Source organism: Barbus barbus (genome assembly GCF_936440315.1).
Source record: "Barbus barbus genome assembly, chromosome: 28".
Taxonomy (NCBI): domain Eukaryota; kingdom Metazoa; phylum Chordata; class Actinopteri; order Cypriniformes; family Cyprinidae; genus Barbus; species Barbus barbus.
Window position 1 is genome coordinate 24575013 of NC_136756.1, and position 21223 is coordinate 24596235.

Consider the following 21223-nt stretch of genomic DNA (forward strand, 5'->3'; position numbering starts at 1 on the left):
AGTGGGATTTCACGGTCAAAGAGCTCGAGGTGAGACGGGGGGAGGGGGAAATTCCACGTATTAAATCTATGAATAGGTCTGTTTTGGCCGCACAGATGCATCGCAATGAGCCGCTGGCAATGAAAGGATTTGAAAGCATTTTCTCACGCACATAAAAACCCATAAAAGCTTATGATGTTGCAGAAGTAATAGGCTATATGATTTAATAACCATAAGACGTTATCCTTTATGCATGGATATACTGCATTAGGTGCTTTAGAGATTATGTCGTGCAGCTCTAACCTGTGTATTTGCTCAATATTATTAGTTGCTAAGGCTAAATATTATATGCTCATAAAGTATAATATCTACATATATGTTCTTCTCATACTGGATTAGTAGTTTTTCAGAAACCCACACATTTGGACATTTAGACTGAAAATTCACTGGAATAAATTACATTATAAATATATTAAAGGGGACCTATTGTGCAAAAATCACTTTTATAAGGTGTTTGAACACAATTGTGTGACCGCAGTGTGTGAAAACAACCAGCTTATAATGTTAAAAATCCACCAACTCATTTTTTATAAAACCAATAAATCATGAACAGTCTCTCCAAACAAGCTGTTTCAGATTCTCCCTCTGTTCATGTCACCAAGGGGGAAAAGTCCCGCCGATTTGTGATGCTTTCTGCCCTATTAGCATAAACACAGCCCTGAGTGAGAAGCTGCAGTCCGCCATTACTGGAGTTATATACAATGTCAGCACCAAAGTGGCTTTACAAGTGTTGTGTTTTGGGATGCACTAATGAACATAGGAGTCGCCATAATCTCTCCCATCTGAGCCGAGGACACTGTGGTTAAATTTCATTTTCGAAGGAAATATCCTGGGAAAAAAATCGGTAACGTCCCCTATATGTTTATGAATCAATACCAACGCCTTGTGCGCGAACGTCAGCTCCAGACGTCAGTTTTCCAAATTGCCTTTCTGAAAGAGCTTCTTGGCACTCTGTAAGGCTAATTGCTAAAGCTATCATTGTCTCTGCCTGTTTTCACTGCTGCTGCCTTCACGTGCTGCCAGGTCGATCGTGAATAGGATTGTGGCAGTTAAAAGTTGCATAAGAAAGCAATATGAGTCGATCGCTTGAAGTTGTCGAGCTCATGATCAGAAGTGGGACTTATAAAGTTTGTGATAGCAAGAAACCAGCAATGTTGTTATTTTTATCCCGCCGTGCTCCCCGTCTGTGTAATTCATAAATGCGAATTTATTATGCACAGTATAATCATATGACAGACTTTGAAACAGAGTGTGTTTTCTGCAAAGATAACAGGCTTGTACTAATAGCGGAATGTTGATTTGCAAAGGCTAGCACTGCTAATGCCAGAGCTTGAGCTCTTGAAGCTCCGCCCTCTTCTCTGGGAGCAACAGATCATTTGCATTTAAAGCAACATACTCAAATTCAGCGCGTTTTGGCTCATACCCAAATATATAAAAATGTAACTGTGGGGTATATTGAGCTAAAACTTCACATATACGCTCTGGGGACATGCATCAGAGACTTATTTTACATCTTGTAAAAAGGGGCATAATAGGTCCCCCTTTAAATAGAAAACTGTATTTTAAATTATAATAATATTTCAGAATATGACTGTATTTTTGGTCAAATAAAAGTAGGTTTAATGAGCATAAGAGACCTACAATAGACCTTGGCAACACAATAGACCTAGATTGGAGGAGTGACCCAACATCCTGAAGATCACTGGTATTTGGATTCTTTTGACATGGGACAGTGAGCGCACTTCTCAACACCATAGCCCAGTGCTTGTTTAATAGTCAAAGTGAAACCCAAAAATGAAAATTCTGTTGAAAAATATTTACTTAACCCCATGTCGTTCCAAACCTGACTTTATTTTGTTCTCTAACACAAAAGAAGATTCCATGCAATGAAATCCATGGTGTTCTTTTTGGACCCCATTGACTTTCATTGTATGGACAAATACAGACCGAACAACATTATATTAGGATGAGTAAATGATAACATTATTTTTGTTTTTAGGTGAGCTATCCCTTTAACTTGAAGTTTGATATGTTATGATTAATAGCCAACACCACTAATGGCCCAAACACATAATAAAAACAATTTAAAAAACCAAAGATTCTCCTGGAAAGAAGGTTATCGGAAGCATTCAACGGCTTGAAAAGTGTTTCCAACTTCATTCAGATTGATATCTAAACCGCATGATATAGATATATACAAGGTCAATCTCATACACAACACAAACAATATTAAGGAGAGAAAGACAGAGATGGAAAAAGGTTAGGAAGGGATAGATAGATAGAAAGAGAGAGAGTGTGTGTGTGTGTGTGTGTGTGTGTGTTGGTGTGGGGATCATCCTCATTTGATTACAAGTCATGATCCTCTTGCTGGGAGTCAGCTGGTCTGGAGTCAGCAGTATTATGAGAGCATGGCTGTGCATTTAGCTCAGGTCTGCTCGCACATGTGCAACTCTGCTTCTGCTAAATCAATCAATGCTGAGACACTTGGAAATATTAAGCACTTGCATTTACATGCAAATATGAAGCGTAAGCATTGACCAACTAGCTCCAGCTGTGACATTACAGATGCCCTGCTGTGTAACATTGGAGACCTTCATGCATCAGAGTCATTTCTCCACATGCACTAACTTAGATTAAAGTTAACTGAAATATACGGCATGAACTCGCATTAAGATTGAGAATTTGCAGTGACAGTAGGCAATTGGAGTGTTTCATCTTGGTAATAAAGTCTGCCCTTTAAACATCCAGGTGTTGATGTATGCATAGCATTTCATCACAAGAGAGCTGTTAAAAAAAAGATGCATTCATAGACCTTAGTCAGGATGGACGCCATATTGAATTTCACACAGATGAAAATGAGACTGTGAGAGATTGAATTACAGTCAATGTCATGCATTGTATAAAGGCAGATAACATAATTATGTAACTTACAACTCACAAAAGATTTCCTGGTGTGTATATATATATATAAAACATGAGAGCTGTCAGTCAAGACATGGGGTTATTTATTTGAGAAAGTAACTGATATTTCCTTCTAAATTAAAAAATGTGTTACTTTAATAGTTACTTAAGGAAGTATATATATACATATATACACACACACACACACACACACACACACACACACACACACACACACACATGTGTGTGTATATATAAGTTACATATATACTGTATATATATATATATATATATATATATATATATATATATATATATATATATATATATATGCACGGTTGTTCAAAGTTATTTCAATTTTACGATTCAAAAATGAAAACTGCATGAGCTCACCCTTTTGAGTTGTGAAAGATTTTACAGTAATTTAATTAAAACAAACATTCTCACTACATTTGTTTTGCACCTAAAGAAATGTATAGTACTATTGGCAAATATATTACATTTTCAAAACATCTCCTATGGATGAAAAAAATACTGTATGGGTTTGGAATGACATGGGGTGAATAAATGAAACATTTGTGGGTGAACTATTAATACAGCTCAATCAAAAAAAACAGAAATAGTGTACAGTATATGATGACAGAGCTTCATGACGGCAGTCACAGGAGTGAACTGTATCTGTGTTGATTCAGTGCCAGTGACAGAGGTGACCCTGTCACAACACTCTGCCTCTTTAATTAGTGTGAGCACCCTGAGGATGTGCTGATTACTCCTTTCATTACGACCGCTAAGAGCTGAATAGCAAATGGGTGACAATTATCTGCTTGTGTTGGTGTCAGGCTGTGAACTAATCACTGCTAAAATCAATTGATACAGCACAGATTGGCCAAAAATATGCTAAATTTGCTAGTATCTGACGGCAAAATGCTTAACGTAATTCACTCAAGGGAAACATGTTCCTGAATCAACATCTCAGCTAGTCTCATAATGACATTACAATCAGCCAATCAGATTTTTAGGTTATGTTTAACGTAAGTGTTAGGTCCAGAGAGTCAGTTTTAGCTGGTTAGCATGGGCTAGTTAGTTTCTACTGGTAAATGCAGCCAAAAACAGAATTTTGCGGCAATTAAGAAAACACATTTTTGCAAAAAATACCGATAAAAATAACATAAGTCTGAGGTCAGTAAAAAAATTTTTTTCCAGGAAAGATGCAATAAATTGATCAAAAGTGGCAGCAATGATATTTATGTTACAAAATATTTATATTTCAGATAAATGCTGTTCTTTTGAACTTTCTATTCATCTAAGAGTCCTGGAAAAAATGTTGCTTTATCTTTTCAATAATAAGAAATGTTTCTTGAGCCCCAAATCAGCATATTAGAATGATTTCTGAAGGATCATGTGACACTGAAGACTGGAGTAATGATGCTGAAAATTCTGTTGCATCACAGAAATAAATTCTATTTGAAAACATATTAAAATAGAAAAGTTATTTTTAAAATTGTAATAATATTTCACAATATTGCCGTTTTTACTGCATGTTTGATCAAATAAATGCAGATTTAGTGAGCACTAAAAGATTTCTGTCAAAAAATGTTAAATTCTTACTGACTTTAAACATTTAAACGGGAGTATAAATCGCAAATATTTCATGGTATTATAGCAGATGTTTGCTAGTGACTGATGTTTGAAAGTTCTTGTATCATTGCCGCGGTTACATTTTAAAGCCCAGCAAACAATAAGTGAGTAGATGCTTCCGAACCGCTTACACTGCAAAAGATGTTATTCCAGAACCAATAAAAGCTGTTGATCCAAGTATACTAGCTTAATGAACTACAGGAACAAGGCACAAGAGTTGAAGTTGTGTGGAGCACTAAACGTGAGGCACAACCTTCAGATATGTGAACGAGACTAACACATCAGCTTGCTCCTCAGTGAGGGGGAGGAGTGTCAAGGACAAAATCTCCTGGAGAAAAGAAATCTATCGCCGCAACCTTGGGCTGCTTTTTTTGGCCAATTAATGCAGCGCTTTGGCTTTACTCCACAGCTTACTGTACACTGCTGCTGTGAGCATGAGAGTATGGAAAGTGCGTAGGGGTCATTCTGATTATAAAATATGGGATTCTGGGATTGAAGGGAACAGTTGACCTCTTATAAGCGTTGCACTGGACGATTGGAAACCACCTTACTAGGAAGGGCACCGATCATATGAAATCAGCGTAATACAAGCTGCATCACATGCACTTTCAGCACAACACATATGTAAGCACAGTCATGACTTTAAACAAGGGGTATGTGCTTACTAGTTAGCTGTAGAGGAGACCGGGGCTAGTTGTCACAAGTGAAAAGTCTTTTTTGAGTCAATTTTTTGAGTCAGTTACACAATGTTCTTCTTCTAGCAGTGATCTTGTATGTTATAGAGTGTGACAACTTGCCCCAACCTACCTTATGCAGTAAGAGTCAATACACATTGCATTGCCCATTCATTTGTTTTTATACATGTAAAGCACAGTAAATCGGTTTTCAAAGTGGCTTTGATTTAAAACAAATATGTTTAAAGCTTTACCTTACAACTCTTACAATTTAATGTCACTATGTCAGAACCACAAATGTGATTTATTGGCCATCTGCACCCAAATATGTGCATAGTGTCCTCACACCTTCATATTAGCACACTGTGTTTCATTCATCTTCAATGGAGAGCCAGTAGTTCTAAATAATGTATTAAACCACAGAGATGCTATACAGTAGTCTCATGCATCTCTATTAAATATCAAAGGGCGCACGCCACCTGTCATACCACCAACAGCGTTGCAAATGATGTAAATGATGCCTATGAGACTTAGATTGGAGAACATTCATGGCAGCCACAAGCCTTCGAAAAATAACTACTTCAGAATTGCCTTGGTTAATGAACGTTTTCAAAGGTTCATCTGATGGACACCTGAGTTTGGGCTAATCACTATAAATCTGCTCAAGGCTTGCCAGATTTCAAATCACATACTTCCAGGGGGTCCAGAAACAGCTGAGCAACTGCCATTGAGATGAATGGGAATGCTAACAGATTGCTTTCTCCAGGTATTAAAGAGATTCACTAGCGACTGTCGTGAGCTGTTATTCAAAAGGCAGCAGATGGGAAAATATAAGTCCATTTCAAGCTTTTAAAAGCCCTGAAAACATCTACTGTATCTAATGCATATAATTAGGGATGGGCTAATATTAAAATTAAGGTTGATTTTATAATTCTTAAAAAAACGATCTAAAAAAATCTTAAATCAGTCAATTTTCAAGGGAATTTTGGCATTACAACATTGTAATGTACACCTGGAAAAAAAATTATATTTATCTTGAGATTTTCTAAAGATTTAATTAATATATTACTAATGATGCACTATTACACTTGTAGTCAATACCAATAAACCTATCAATATTTTTATATCTACATTTTCAACAGATGGCCAATTTCATCATTGTATATTACACACACACACACACACACACTCAAATCAATACAGTCATTGTAATGTACAGTAAAAATAAATAAATAAATAAATAAATATATATAGAATGTATAAAATGTATAACAAATACTTTTTATTTTTTAAATACTAAAAGTGAATTTGGTACAGTATGAAAATTGATTTCCATTTTAAGAGTTACTACACTGTAAAAAAAAAAAAAAAAAAAAAAAAAAAAAAAGGTGAGCCAACTTAAAATTAAGGCAAACAGCTTCAGCAGATTTTTGAGGTTTCTCAACTTATTTTTTAGGAAATTTCTCAACTTTTTGTTGTATAAACTTAAAACAAGGAGTTAAGAAAACTCAAAAATCTGCTGAAGCTGGTTGCATTAAAAGTTTGCCAAACTTTTTTTTTTACAGTGTACTTACATTTGTCAGTGTTACAAAAATAGTGTTTTAAAAAATTAACTAATTCAAATAATCTAAATGTTAAAAAGGGGGGAATGAGCATCCACAATTAAATATCAAATATCAACTGATACTGATACACAAAAAATGCATATCTCTAATATCCACCAATAACTGATAGGGTATCAAGATATTGTGCATTTCTAAATATAATTAAAAATTTGTAATTTATATGTTGTGTAAAAAAATAAAAAAAATAAAACAAAAACAATCCAAAGCACAAGCACTTCAGAAACACACACTTCATAGTTTGTCTTTTCCAGTGCAGTGGTCACACTCCCCGTTCACTTGTGTATTAAGATAACTGATCGCTGTAGTATGCTTTGCTCTTCTAAAATGTGGCATCTCTTTCTCACCTGACTTCAGTGGGGTTTTAGTAGTTGTACTCAGCATTATCTCACCTCTGACCTTCTGGTGCTGACAATTTGACTCACTCCACTCTCGTATGTCAGAGAAACACAAACGGAAGATCATCTGTAATACAAGCACACAATAATCTACTCAAACAGTGTGTTTGAAAGACCTGCAATATACAAATACAAGATAGAACAAGATAAAATACAAAGTAGAGAAACAAACATGTATCATATGATAGACAGAACAACTATCAGTTTACTGTCTCTTTATCTTTGTCTTCAAAGTGCATAATGTACTGTTTGCATTAAAACATTTACACATAATTTTCCCGCGGCTCCAAACTAATTAGTCACACTGCATTTGTCGCTCAGAAAAATCTTGCATCCAGAAATGAGTGGAACATCTTTATAAATTTTGCTTTATCACAATGAATTGGCCAATTTTTATTTTTTTTGTTGGACTAGAGTTTCACTTGCTCTCGACTTCTTTGTGTCTCAGCACATTCAGATCAATCAATAATCCTGAACTGAAATATCAAAAAGGTGCCACATAAAAATCACCTTGGTATAGGTCAACAAAGCTCAGGAAATCATGTCAGACCATGTTCTCTCGGCCATGTCATATTAACAGCTTCAGATCCGGGAAGCTCATTCTCATTCCATGAATCCATATTGCCTTGCAGCCTTGAGAAGTGACTGAAGCTAATACAGGAGTGTTTATTATTGAGAGCTGCTGCTTAAGCTTCATATATCAAGGTCAGTGCAGTGTCACCTTTGATATGCTTTATGTCCGGCGGGAAAAGAGGCAGAAACTACAGAGCGGCAGTTAACATGACATGTAATTTTATACAGCAATCTCTTGAGGATCCTTGAAAATATATTGTTAATCTGGACCTCAACATGGGCTTGTTATGCATTTTAGTTAAGAAAGGAGAATGTTTTATCTCCTACTATGAACTGTATTTGTGTTGGTTTATGCAGAGCTACTTGCATGTCCAAAATTCACAATTGCCAAGAGTAACTGATGACTGATCTGAATCATTTTTAAATCAAGTAAAGGTAAAAACTGTCTACTAAACAAAAATATTAGTTGTCTGCCTCATCTAAATTATGCTGCAAGTGACACAATGAAACAGCTAAATAATGTCACTGTTGCAGGGACAAAATATTTTATAAAATATAATACAAAATGTTTGACATTTTTAAACAATAAAAAATAATGCAAAATACAATTTAATGGCTAGAAAAAAAAAAAAGAAGAAGAATAAAAAAAAAATATATATATATATATGTATACGAACAGTGAATTGTCTTAATTTACTTAAATATTTAATATTTACTTCTGTGCATGCAGCATATCGCAGTCTAAATTTTTTAAACGGTGAATCAAAATCGCTTCATAATTCGAAATGTCCTGTGGTTTGATATAATCTGTCTGAAATGCTTTCTGAATTGACATTTAACAGCAAATGTTATTATTTTGCATGCATTTATGACTTAATATTATTTGAGAGCTTATATACACTTATTTTTTTCACTTTCTAAAAGTTGTTAATGCCTCGGGACCGGTGAAATGAACAAAGGAATTCAAAAAGTTCATTAAAAATGGTAAAAACAGGAAATGGTGACCAGTTACAGCACTAACATACACTACCCCATATTTGGTCATTTTATACTAAAACCTGTTAAAATGTCAATTTCAATTTGTCAGCAACCCACATGATTTAAAAATATATTAAAAAGCATTTTTAATCACATTTCTGTAATCAGATTTTTGAGCATCTTAAAAATGTTAATGTCAAATTTTTTTTTTTCAGTATGTTTTTCGGAAATCTCCCAATTGACTAATGGTATCTGTACTATGAGGCCTGTGGAGGAATAAAATATTTTGAGCTTGACAGCAGGGTCTAGTGCTGCCATAAACCTGAAGAAAATTGAGACAAATTGCTGCATTCGCTGGAAATCGGAAAGAATAATTTCTTATCTTTGACAGCGACTCCATTGCACTCGTATCGTCAAAGCAGAACAAATGTTTTTTGCTTCTTTTGTGAGACCTTCTTAAGATAATATCTGAAGCAGAATCTGAGAAGGACCTTATCTTTCTTGAAACAGCGGCTCTTGTTAGGTCTATCTTACTGTTGAGATTATTCAATACGTAATCAATATAATACAACACACATTTTGCTTGTTACTTGAGTTGAAAGACTTCAAAATTACCCTCACTATAGTGTTCTGCTGACAAACCAGTATCATGTCCAGTACAACTGACCCTTCGTGAGATTGACAGGTGAGCTGACCAATCAAAGCGGAAAATCTATTTGTCAGACAAACAAACCAGACAGGAGAGTAGATTAACGTCAGTGGTCCTGTACTTGAAAAATGGTGTGTATCAACATCTTTCCGTGGTTGAAACAAGATACCTTCTGATGTTCATTTATGTTTATTTCATGCTATAGGCTAGCTTGTAAAGAGAAAAAGATGATCGGTTCATGTGCCGCTTGCTACAACGATCTGTCACGACACATTAAAGATCAACAAACTGTATTTATTGTTTGAATTTGTTTAAAAAAGAAAAAAGTTTTAAAGTAGCCTGTTCAGTCTTCGCGAACACACCGCGATATATTTTCACTGCGTGAGAATGGCATGGCTTGACGGACACAGCAACAGTAACTAAGCAGGGCGCGGGCGGCTCTTTGCAACACCATCTATGAGTTATGGTCACTTATTTTCGTCCGAAATTTTCGCACGTTGAAAAATAAATACGACCTCATGTTGTGTCAATCACGTTTACACACTACCTCCAAAACTTTTGTCCGTCATAAACAAAATTCGGATCAGGTTCGATTTTCTGCGTTTTCGCATCCGTAACATGCATTTTAATAGGAAAGGATGACAAATATGAAAAAAAAACAACGGAAAAACGCATACGAAAATTTCAGACTCAGTGTGCATTGTCCTTTATCAAGGAGTTGAATTATTACTTTAAGCAGCTGTACTTTTTGTTAAATTTTTGTTTTCAATCAGAACACCTTATTTTGAGATATAATGTCTCAGTTGTGTGAAAAAAAGTTACAATTACAAAAATTTAAGGGACAATCGTGAAATACAGTCACATTCTGAGAAATATTTCCTGTCATTTTGACTATATCTTAAACTCTCAAAATGTGATATATTCTGATATTAAATCACAACTGTGAAAAATAAAAGCTGATTTATAACATCACAATCACAAGAAAGTCAAAATGATTTTTTTCTTTGAGAACACGCATACATACGCAGACGACAGTACCATTTGGATATTGTAGAAATCCCTTTGATAACTTTGCATAATCAAGAAATTAGATTTACAGATTTTGAGCTGAAGTTCAAACAACTTGTGCTAATTAACATTCAACAAATTCCAAATAAGCAGTTTCTTTTAATGTGGAATTAATTGCAAACAGCCCACATGATCTCTACACGGTACAGTTGAGTCATCTGAAGTGCATCAGGCCTTTTGTTTGATTCATGGATTTGGTATTAACTGAGTAAAATAACAAGAAAGGACAAGACTCACCTGATTTGAAAAACAGTTCCTTTTTGTTCTTTGCAACATTAAATCTTCAATTAAAAAATATCATTACTGCATCATAAGACAAGTGTTGTTTTGCTGCTTGACATAACAGGTCACGCGAGTTCATTTTCCCAGGTCGCATTGTATTTTTAACTTGATGTTTTCATGGTATTCCTGAATGATTACATTAGACGACATTCTTCTGAGAAACGCTCTGCCGAGGGTGATGTGCGAGATGACAGCCAAAACATGCGTGAGCTCGGGGAATCTTTCAGACTTCCTTGGCTTGTTTGGAGCAAAACCACTCAATTGACATCAGAGTTCAGTGATAAATCCATGTTCCCATGGAAACTTCATGCTATTTTTGGGCCTGCGAGTCGAGCTCTATAATAGACATTTGCATATTCATGTCTGGACAAAGAGAGACAAGATGCTCGAAGCGTTTATCATCGGCCGTGAGCGCTGATTGAATAGCTGCGTGTATAATAATTAGGTGCCATTAGTACTAGGAATAATCTGGCATCTTAAAGGACCCTTTAGCTCAAAGATTTAAAAGCAGCTGGTTGAATTACTATGAGAGACTTATCTCAAAATAATTGGTCTCGAATCTTCATATCAAAGTGTAACCCTGATGTCATTTGCATTTACAACACATGAGCAGGCATGGAGTTAGAGAAGCAGCCCTTCACATAGACTCTCTATGATTCTTAAAAACCTGAAATTAAACTTAAAGCTGAAAATACTGACATAAAACATTTTCTTGCAAAATAAATGAAATAAAAAAATAACATTTAAAAATTAAATAATGACTATGTATTATTATTTCAGCATTTATGATATTATTATTATACTTAATGTAATATTGTAACATTATAAATTATGAAATATTATACTCGCATACAAAACTTAAATTTAATTCATAAATCAAAATCCTAAAACATTTTCTTGCAAATTTCTTTTTAAATAAAAGAAATGACTAATTTTTTTCACATGTATTTATGATTATACATTATTATTGATACATGTTTAATGTAATATTATAACATTATAAATTATGAAATATTATACTTAAACACCTTAAATTAAACATTTCATAAATCCAAATAATAATAAAAAAATACTAATGAATACTACTACTATTAATATTTAATAATGTTAATATAAGTAATGTTTTCATGAATATTATTAATATAACTATACTAGCATTAAATATATAGTATGTGTAGTAGTATTATTAACTATTAAGATGTATTTTGATTTAAGAATCAAAATTAAATTAAGCATCAAATTTCTAACGTTATATCATTTATAACAACTTATTATTATTAAACTGCTAAAATTAGCCATAAACCACAATGTGTCAACAATGAAAATAAAACAACATTCTAATTTATTTATTTATTTCATATTATATTTACATATGCATCAATGGACAAGTACATCAGACATCAGCATGGCAGCAGATGTGCCCTTGTTTCATCGCATGCAACCCGAATAAAGACATCAAACGTATCACCACAGTGCAATCCATCTCAGATTTTAACATCTGCATGGACAGCGTGTCAAGTTAATGTTGCGATATATGGGCGATACCTTAAGGAGCATCTGGGGAGTAATGATGGACTATGTTGTATCGCCAGAGTTAATGACACAGCTTTAACTGACGGGTGGGCTGATGCTAAATTGGGCTGGTATTTTTAAATCATCAGAGGGTGGCAGTAAAGCTCAGAGGAATATGATCAGATGCAATGCCGTTATTCACAGATAATATTCGAATAAAGGCTCTGGCCGGGGGCTTTTAGAGCAAAAACTTCTCCATCTGTCTGTCATAATCCCCTTCTTTTCCTGCATCTAGCCAGCAGCCTCTGGTTCAACCAGGGCCAGGCGAGCAGATAAACACAGCCTCCAAAAAACAATCTGTGTCCATTTGTCTTATCCAACTGGTTTAAGAGCCATTAAATGTGATCTCTCTAATCTGGTTTTAATCTAACCAGGTACAGGTTTACAGGGATTATGAGAGCACTTTCTGCTTTCTGAGTGTGTTTTAATCTTATAATTGCGTACAGGTTTGATGTAGACAAAAATAAATCATCTCTACAGTTCATCTGAGTTCTGCTTGTTTGGGATTTGATGGTTTTTGGAACTTTTTTTGGCTGTATTTGTAGGTCTGCATGCAAAAAGTGGCATAAACCATTACAATATTGTAATCCAGAAGGTCTTTTTGAGCACTGGCTATAGTTTTACTGTTTTTGCAAAAAGATCACGAGAGTCACAAGAGAACTGGTGTGGAAAGGATCTATAACAGTATCTGTTCTTCACATCGGTCTGATCATGAATGGATGAGATGTGACAGGTCTATATTTGATTTGAAGATGACGGACAACTCTTTGGAGAGTAGATTATGCAATGCCATGCCGTCGTGAGCGTACACCCATCGCTCCCCCGTCCAATCGTAGCGTTTCGGCCCGCTGAGAAAGGAAACATTCAGAAATGTCTGATCAAGCTGAAAACTGAACATATTTGCTCTCATTATATCATACTGTTAATATTTAATGCAAGAACTAGCATTTCTAAAGGCAAAAAATAATACTGGCACTTAAGAGTTTACATATTAGCAAGAAATTGAGATTTCTGTTTTATTTAAAACTGATTAAACAGTTAAGCATAACATATGAACATTAAGAACTGAGTGTCTAACCTTGTCGGTGAGGAGAGCCAAATCTGTCGGTTGGGTGTCTGTTTATTGATAACGTATGTACCATGGTCAGAGCCCACTTTCAATGTCAGCACTCCATTCTGTTAAGAAATATAACACGCATGTAATCATACGGGGGCTTCAGTCTTGAGGCTTTAACATTTAAAAGGCACCACTGACAGGAATAATAACCCTAAAGGATGAAAGATTTTTTTTAATTATACTTATATATTTATAACATACAGGTCCTTTTCAAAAAATTAGCATATTGTGATAAAGTTCATTATTTTCTGTAATGTACTGATAAACATTAGACTTTCATATATTTTAGATTCATTACAACACAACTGAAGTAGTTCAAGCCTTTTATTGTTTTAATATTGATGATTTTGGCATACAGCTCATGAAAACCCAAAATTCCTATCTCAAAAAATTAGCATATTTCATCCGACCAATAAAAGAAAAGTGTTTTTAATACAAAAAAAAAGTCAACCTTCAAATAATTATGTTCAGTTATGCACTCAATACTTGGTCGGGAATCCTTTTGCAGAAATGACTGCTTCAATGCGGCGTGGCATGGAGGCAATCAGCCTGTGGCACTGCTGAGGTGTTATGGAGGCCCAGGATGCTTCGATAGCGGCCTTAAGCTCATCCAGAGTGTTGGGTCTTGCGTCTCTCAACTTTCTCTTCACAATATCCCACAGATTCTCTATGGGGTTCAGGTCAGGAGAGTTGGCAGGCCAATTGAGCACAGTAATACCATGGTCAGTAAACCATTTACCAGTGGTTTTGGCACTGTGAGCAGGTGCCAGGTCGTGCTGAAAAATTAAATCATCTCCATAAAGCTTTTCAGCAGATGGAAGCATGAAGTGCTCCAAAATCTCCTGATAGCTAGCTGCATTGCCCCTGCCCTTGATAAAACACAGTGGACCAACACCAGCAGCTGACATGGCACCCCAGACCATCACTGACTGTGGGTACTTGACACTGGACTTCAGGCATTTTGGCATTTCCCTCTCCCCAGTCTTCCTCCAGACTCTGGCACCTTGATTTCCGAATGACATGCAAAATTTCCAGTGCTGCTTCTCTGTAGCCCAGGTCAGGCGCTTCTGCCGCTGTTTCTGGTTCAAAAGTGGCTTGACCTGGGGAATGCGGCACCTGTAGCCCATTTCCTGCACACGCCTGTACACGGTGGCTCTGGATGTTTCTACTCCAGACTCAGTCCACTGCTTCCGCAGGTCCCCCAAGGTCTGGAATCGGTCCTTCTCCACAATTTTCCTCAGGGTCCGGTCACCTCTTCTCGTTGTGCTGCGTTTTCTGCCACACTTTTTCCTTCCCACAGACTTCCCACTGAGGTGCCTTGATACAGCACTCTGGGAACAGCCTATTCGTTCAGAAATTTCTTTCTGTGTCTTACCCTCTTGCTTGAGGGTGTCAATGATGGCCTTCTGGACAGCAGTCAGGTCGGCAGTCTTACCCATGATTGCGGTTTTGAGTAATGAACCAGGCTGGGAGTTTTTAAAAGCCTCAGGAATCTTTTGCAGGTGTTTAGAGTTAATTAGTTGATTCAGATGATTAGGTTAATAGCTCGTTTAGAGAACCTTTTCATGATATGCTAATTTTTTGAGATAGGAATTTTGGGTTTTCATGAGCTGTATGCCAAAATCATCAATATTAAAACAATAAAAGGCTTGAACTACTTCAGTTGTGTTGTAATGAATCTAAAATATATGAAAGTCTAATGTTTATCAGTACATTACAGAAAATAATGAACTTTATCACAATATGCTAATTTTTTGAAAAGGACCTGTATTTGTATTATCATTTATAAAATAATTTAATATAATAATAAAAAAAAGAATTATATAGAATTATAAAATCTGAAAAGTGGATCCCGCTGCAAAATACAAAAATAAAATAAAATTAAATTAAAAAAATTCACATTGAGGCACTCGCATAGTAAGCACAGTAAAAAGCCTTTATTCTAAGACAGGGCTGAGCCCTGCTTACTAGGTGAGTGCCTGGATGCGAATAGTTTTTTTTGTATTTTGCAATGGGATCCACTTTTCAGTTTTGATATTTTGTTCCCTCTCTGGAGCACCCATAGTTTTGCCTGATATTACCTGATGCACCCCTGGTCAAGATTTTTCTTTGATTATTATATAGAATCATAATTGTTTTTTTGTTTTTAATAAATTAATGGGTCCGCTTTTTCCCAACTTTAAATAAAACAATACACACACACATAAACACATATATATATATATATACACACACACACACACACACACACACACACACACCCATAACTGCTGTCTAACATTTAAAATCCAAAACTGAAGGGGTTTGTTAACTTTTTCAAAGCACTGAATGATAATGATCCTAAATCACAACATCCCATTTAAACCACAAACTCTTACAATTAAATTGATGCCAAAATGCCACTGGTTTAGAATTCTTAAACAAAATGATTGTTTAATCATGTGTAACAAATGTATATGAAAGAAGCGCAACAAAGATGATTTATATATGTGTGAGTGTACAGTCAGATCGAGGCCAAGCACTGGGAACATGGCTCAATCTGTCAACTGCACCTTGGCTCACAGCTGTCCGAATGCTTGATCTAAAGGGACGCAGTATCATTAAATCATCCTAGCTGTAGCAACAGAGTCAGTGTGCAAAACAGAATTTTCTGAATCCCATTTAAGGGGACGACTGCAGCTGTCTGTTTTTGCTGGTTGCATGTGAGGCTTTAGAGAGGTGTAAAGATGGGCCGCTCAGAGTAAGTAGCTGACAGGAACCTCACCGCCTGACATTTATCCAGCCAGAGGAGAGCAAGGAGCGTGAATGACCAATCAATCTGTCAGCAGGGCTTGCTGGCCACCCACCAGATGCTTAAATGAAACTGAAATGAGTGCATGGACTCAATCATTCACTGCGTTTGAGAAAGATATTTGTTAAATGAATGAATAAAAACATATCTGCGTTTGTGTGTGTGTGTATGTGTGAAAAGATTGAAAGTGGCATTACTCCAGTCTTACAATAACATGCAAAAAGCTCTGAGTGTTTACAGCCTTCATAAATCCTTCAGGAGACGTGCATTTTCTCTGCATGGTGCTGCAACAAAGGCTGCTGCACAAATGGCTTTTGTTGCTGTAAACTCTTAAGAGAAGTCGTGCAGGAGCACTCAACAATAATAACACAAACAAACCTCTTTTCCTATAAAAGAAGAGAAAAGATACCACCATAAAAGTTTTAGGACTCCTTTTTCACCCTACAGAGCAACAACTTAATTGCAATGTTCCACAAAAAGGCAGGGGATATCAAGTTTAGACAAATGGGTTACATGACAGGTGAAGTATGTAGCTTCAAGAAAAGATGGGAAACAACAACTCCAAATCACGCCAAAAAATATTTTTAATTAAATAATTATTGCATTTTTTTTTTTTAATTTTCACATTTTTTAAATCTTGCCAATTATAATTGTTGTTTACTTCTGTAACGGCAAGGGTCTATATCAATTGATCTAAGAATAATAACTATAATGTCATATATCTCAAATCAATTTACACCTCTACATTTTTTCTAATTAAAGATTCTGGTTCATCCAAATAAATAGGTTGCAAACAGCCTAACACAGACCAACATTGACCCCTACTGGACATCTAGGCACAACAGACTTTTCATAAGTTTGAGATGTAAAAGCACTAGGGATGTAACGGTATGAAAATTTCTAATCACGATTATAGTGACCAAAATTATCACGGTTATCAGTATTATCACGGTATTGTTAAAATGTGCTGGAGATGTTCAAAAAGTACCACACATAAATCACTTCACCAAGTTTCATACTTACAAATCAACAAACAGCAAATAAAATGACTTTTTGTTTGCATAATCACTAAAACAATAACATTACCAATGAAGTCTGTATTTTAAATGACAATTTGACTGACAACAGTTTAATAGCATATTCAAATAAATAATGTAAATGTTCAAATAAAGCTTTGAAAAAGTTTAACATAAAGGTAGACCTCACATTTCAGCCTTTAAAGAAAAGGGTTAAGTTAAAATGATAATTGATTAATAAATGATCATATGTATTTTATCTGCTCCATAAATAATTCTATATAGCATATCTGAATTGTTTAAATGTGTAGAATCCACATAAGCTTGTTTTTCATCAACCGGTTAAAATTTACAGCAGGGCATGCAAATTTGGTCCGTTTTTTGGCCAGGCTGAATGTAAATAAATGTCTGTAAATCCAGTCACTGACAGCAGGTGGCGCTTTATACGGAAAAGCTGAATTACAGCTGATTCCCGTGAACTCCGCGAACACTTCCTTTAGGTATTACATGGAGCGAAGATGAAAACAAAATGCCATCAAATCGTTTCTGAAGACAGTCAGAACCTTCAGAGGTACATTCATATAATTAATTAATTGATATATTCAGTTGTATAATTCCCTTAGCACTCTTTTAAAACCTCCCAGCTTTTCCGCCCTGTTTTCACTACTGTGCGCACGTGAGACTGTTACTGAAAACTCTGCTTTATGCCGGACAGTATTTATTTATCACGAGTTGTTCAAATCACGGTAATCGAATACGGTTTTAATGATAAATAAAATATGAAACGGTAATACTAACCGTGGGGAATTTTATCATGATTTATCGTCAAACCGGTAATCGTTACATCCCTAAAAAGCACCACAGGGATTTCACATGAAAGCACCTGAGAATATGGACATGTGAACTTACAGAGAAGACAATGTCATATTCCATTCCAGTGAAGCTCTCATCTGTGAGGTCTTCAAAATAGTCTGCCAATGCATCCAGTGTCTCATCTGCTAGTCTCTCATATTCCCTCTCTGTTAGATCGCTATACAAAACAATCACTGTGCATGTTAAGAAAATAAGAGTTTCCAATAATTGCAAAATACTAGTGAATATGATGATAATGTGCAAATAACAAATGAGAAAAATAAGTTTATATGGTATGTTTCTGTAGTAATAATAACTTTGTATTTAGATTTTTTCTTTTGAATGCAAGCAATAAAAATAAAATTACGATGGCAGGGAAATGGAGGCTGACATTTCTGGGACTTTTTGATATATAAACAAATATTTTTTTAAACACTAAAAAATACAGCTTAGAAAATTACAATTATTTGAACAACGAACTTACAAAAAACAAACCCTCACCAACACAATGATAGGCTAAATCATTACTGTATATCTTATTGCATAATAAAAATACAAGGAATATTGTTACTGATAATGGTAAATCACAACTGGTATGTCTAATAATTCATATAAAATGAATATTGAAAATGTTGTGTTCTGTCAGTGATTAGTGCAAAATTAAACTTTACACTGAGAATTATTTACCTGAACTGAAGTGGCTTTTCTTCTCCAAGTGGTGTGCTTAAATGGAGTTCCCTTCTCTTCAGAATCCAATCAAACCACTTGAAAATATTTAAATATCAGTTAATATGGGTGAAAGACAACATTTTGAAACCCGATTTAGTTTTCACATTCATTTAGCAGTCAGTTTCTTCCAAAGTGACTTACGGTTGATGAATACGAGTGATTGATCATAGGATGGAAATAAGAGGTGCCAATAATACAAGCTTTCGGTCATCATTCAAAACAGTAGAAGCCAGAACAGGGAAGGATTAATGATCATTTTTTTCATGCTTTCACTTTTCCTATGCTTTCAATATTCCTTAAGCCCTTCCTGTTCTAGTGTACGTTAGCATGTTTTATGTAAATATTCTAGCTTTTACTGAAACGTAAAAAAGGCACAAAAGATCTGTGTTGTTTACCTGTGAATGTCCTCCACAAACAAAGGTCCTTGTGACTGTGTGAGCTGAAGAAATGCTCCTAAATCTGCCTCCACATATTGACTAGGGATGTAACGATTACCGGTTTGACGATAAATCATGATAAAATTCCCCACGGTTAGTATTACCGTTTCATATTTTATTTATCATTAAAACCGTATTCGATTACCGTGATTTGAACAACTCGTGATAAATAAATACTGTCCGGCATAAAGCAGAGTTTTCAGTAACAGTCTCACGTGCGCACAGTAGTGAAAACAGGGCGGAAAAGCTGGGAGGTTTTAAAAGAGTGCTAAGGGAATTATACAACTGAATATATCAATTAATTAATTATATGAATGTACCTCTGAAGGTTCTGACTGTCTTCAGAAACGATTTGATGGCATTTTGTTTTCATCTTCGCTCCATGTAATACCTAAAGGAAGTGTTCGCGGAGTTCACGGGAATCAGCTGTAATTCAGCTTTTCCGTATAAAGCGCCACCTGCTGTCAGTGACTGGATTTACAGACATTTATTTACATTCAGCCTGGCCAAAAAACGGACCAAATTTGCATGCCCTGCTGTAAATTTTAACCGGTTGATGAAAAACAAGCTTATGTGGATTCTACACATTTAAACAATTCAGATATGCTATATAGAATTATTTATGGAGCAGATAAAATACATATGATCATTTATTAATCAATTATCATTTTAACTTAACCCTTTTCTTTAAAGGCTGAAATGTGAGGTCTACCTTTATGTTAAACTTTTTCAAAGCTTTATTTGAACATTTACATTATTTATTTGAATATGCTATTAAACTGTTGTCAGTCAAATTGTCATTTAAAATACAGACTTCATTGGTAATGTTATTGTTTTAGTGATTATGCAAACAAAAAGTCATTTTATTTGCTGTTTGTTGATTTGTAAGTATGAAACTTGGTGAAGTGATTTATGTGTGGTACTTTTTGAACATCTCCAGCACATTTTAACAATACCGTGATAATACTGATAACCGTGATAATTTTGGTCACTATAATCGTGATTAGAAATTTTCATACCGTTACATCCCTAATATTGACTAAAACAAACGAGTCACAAACAAAACAGACTTTCAAATCAAGACTAGATATTCTGACAGCCGTTACACTAATTAAGATCATCAAAATTGAGCATAAAAGCAAGTAAGCACACAAGTTTTATGCTAAGCACCTAAATAAAGGTAGCCAGTCTCTCCAGACCTTATATAATAGAATTGTTCTCTATAAAAAAGAACAGAGAAAGACATTTAACTTTACAGCAAATAAGAGTCTGTCATAAGAGACACGTCTCATCATAACCTGTCATGCTAAACGTTTGTTTACAGCTCACTCACTTCAAGTCCACTTCTCATTGTTGACAGTCTGGAGGCTTGTTGGTGATATTTCCATGTGGAGCTCAAGCTCAGTAAATAAAGAGAAAGACACTTATTAGTTAACCTTGACATCTTATAAAAGCACGCAAGCCTGCAGCTAGTCAGCCTGCCGCTTTGACAGTCCTCGCGACATTTCAAAATACAAGTCCCAACAAAATAAAAGTCTGTTTTAAATAAGTTTTTGTGAACAGAGATACAATGTTTAGATGAGGTCTCCTACCCCCTACTTGAGTCCGAATGAAAAGTAAACAAATTGTATTTTTTACTATTATTATCTATGGGCAGTGTTGGGGAAAGTTACTTTTAAAAGTAATGCATTACAATATTGCGTTACTCCCCGCAAAAAGTAACTAATTACGTTACTTAGCTACTTTTTATGGAAAGTAATGTGTTGCGTTACTTTTAAAATATGAGCAGGGCTTGATTGTTTTTAATATAAGAATTTTTATTTATAGCAAAAGCCCTTTCACACCAAAAAGTGTAATGAATAAACCTCAGGCTGAAGGAAAAGTAAT

General features: G+C 35.2%; 1 protein-coding gene across 1 annotated transcript; it reads right to left on the reverse strand.

Annotated features, from left to right (window-relative positions):
• Window positions 1-12142: 12142 nt before the first annotated feature.
• On the reverse strand, window positions 12143-20845 carry fxn (frataxin). Its single transcript, XM_079382116.1, has 6 exons — window positions 20670-20845; window positions 19295-19375; window positions 18858-18934; window positions 18228-18348; window positions 13473-13570; window positions 12143-13242 (listed from the first exon to the last, which is right to left on the reverse strand). The coding sequence occupies exons 1-6, from the start codon at window positions 20778-20780 to the stop codon at window positions 13104-13106; spliced, it is 627 nt and encodes a 208-aa protein (XP_079238242.1). The 5' UTR covers window positions 20781-20845; the 3' UTR covers window positions 12143-13103.
• Window positions 20846-21223: the final 378 nt, after the last annotated feature.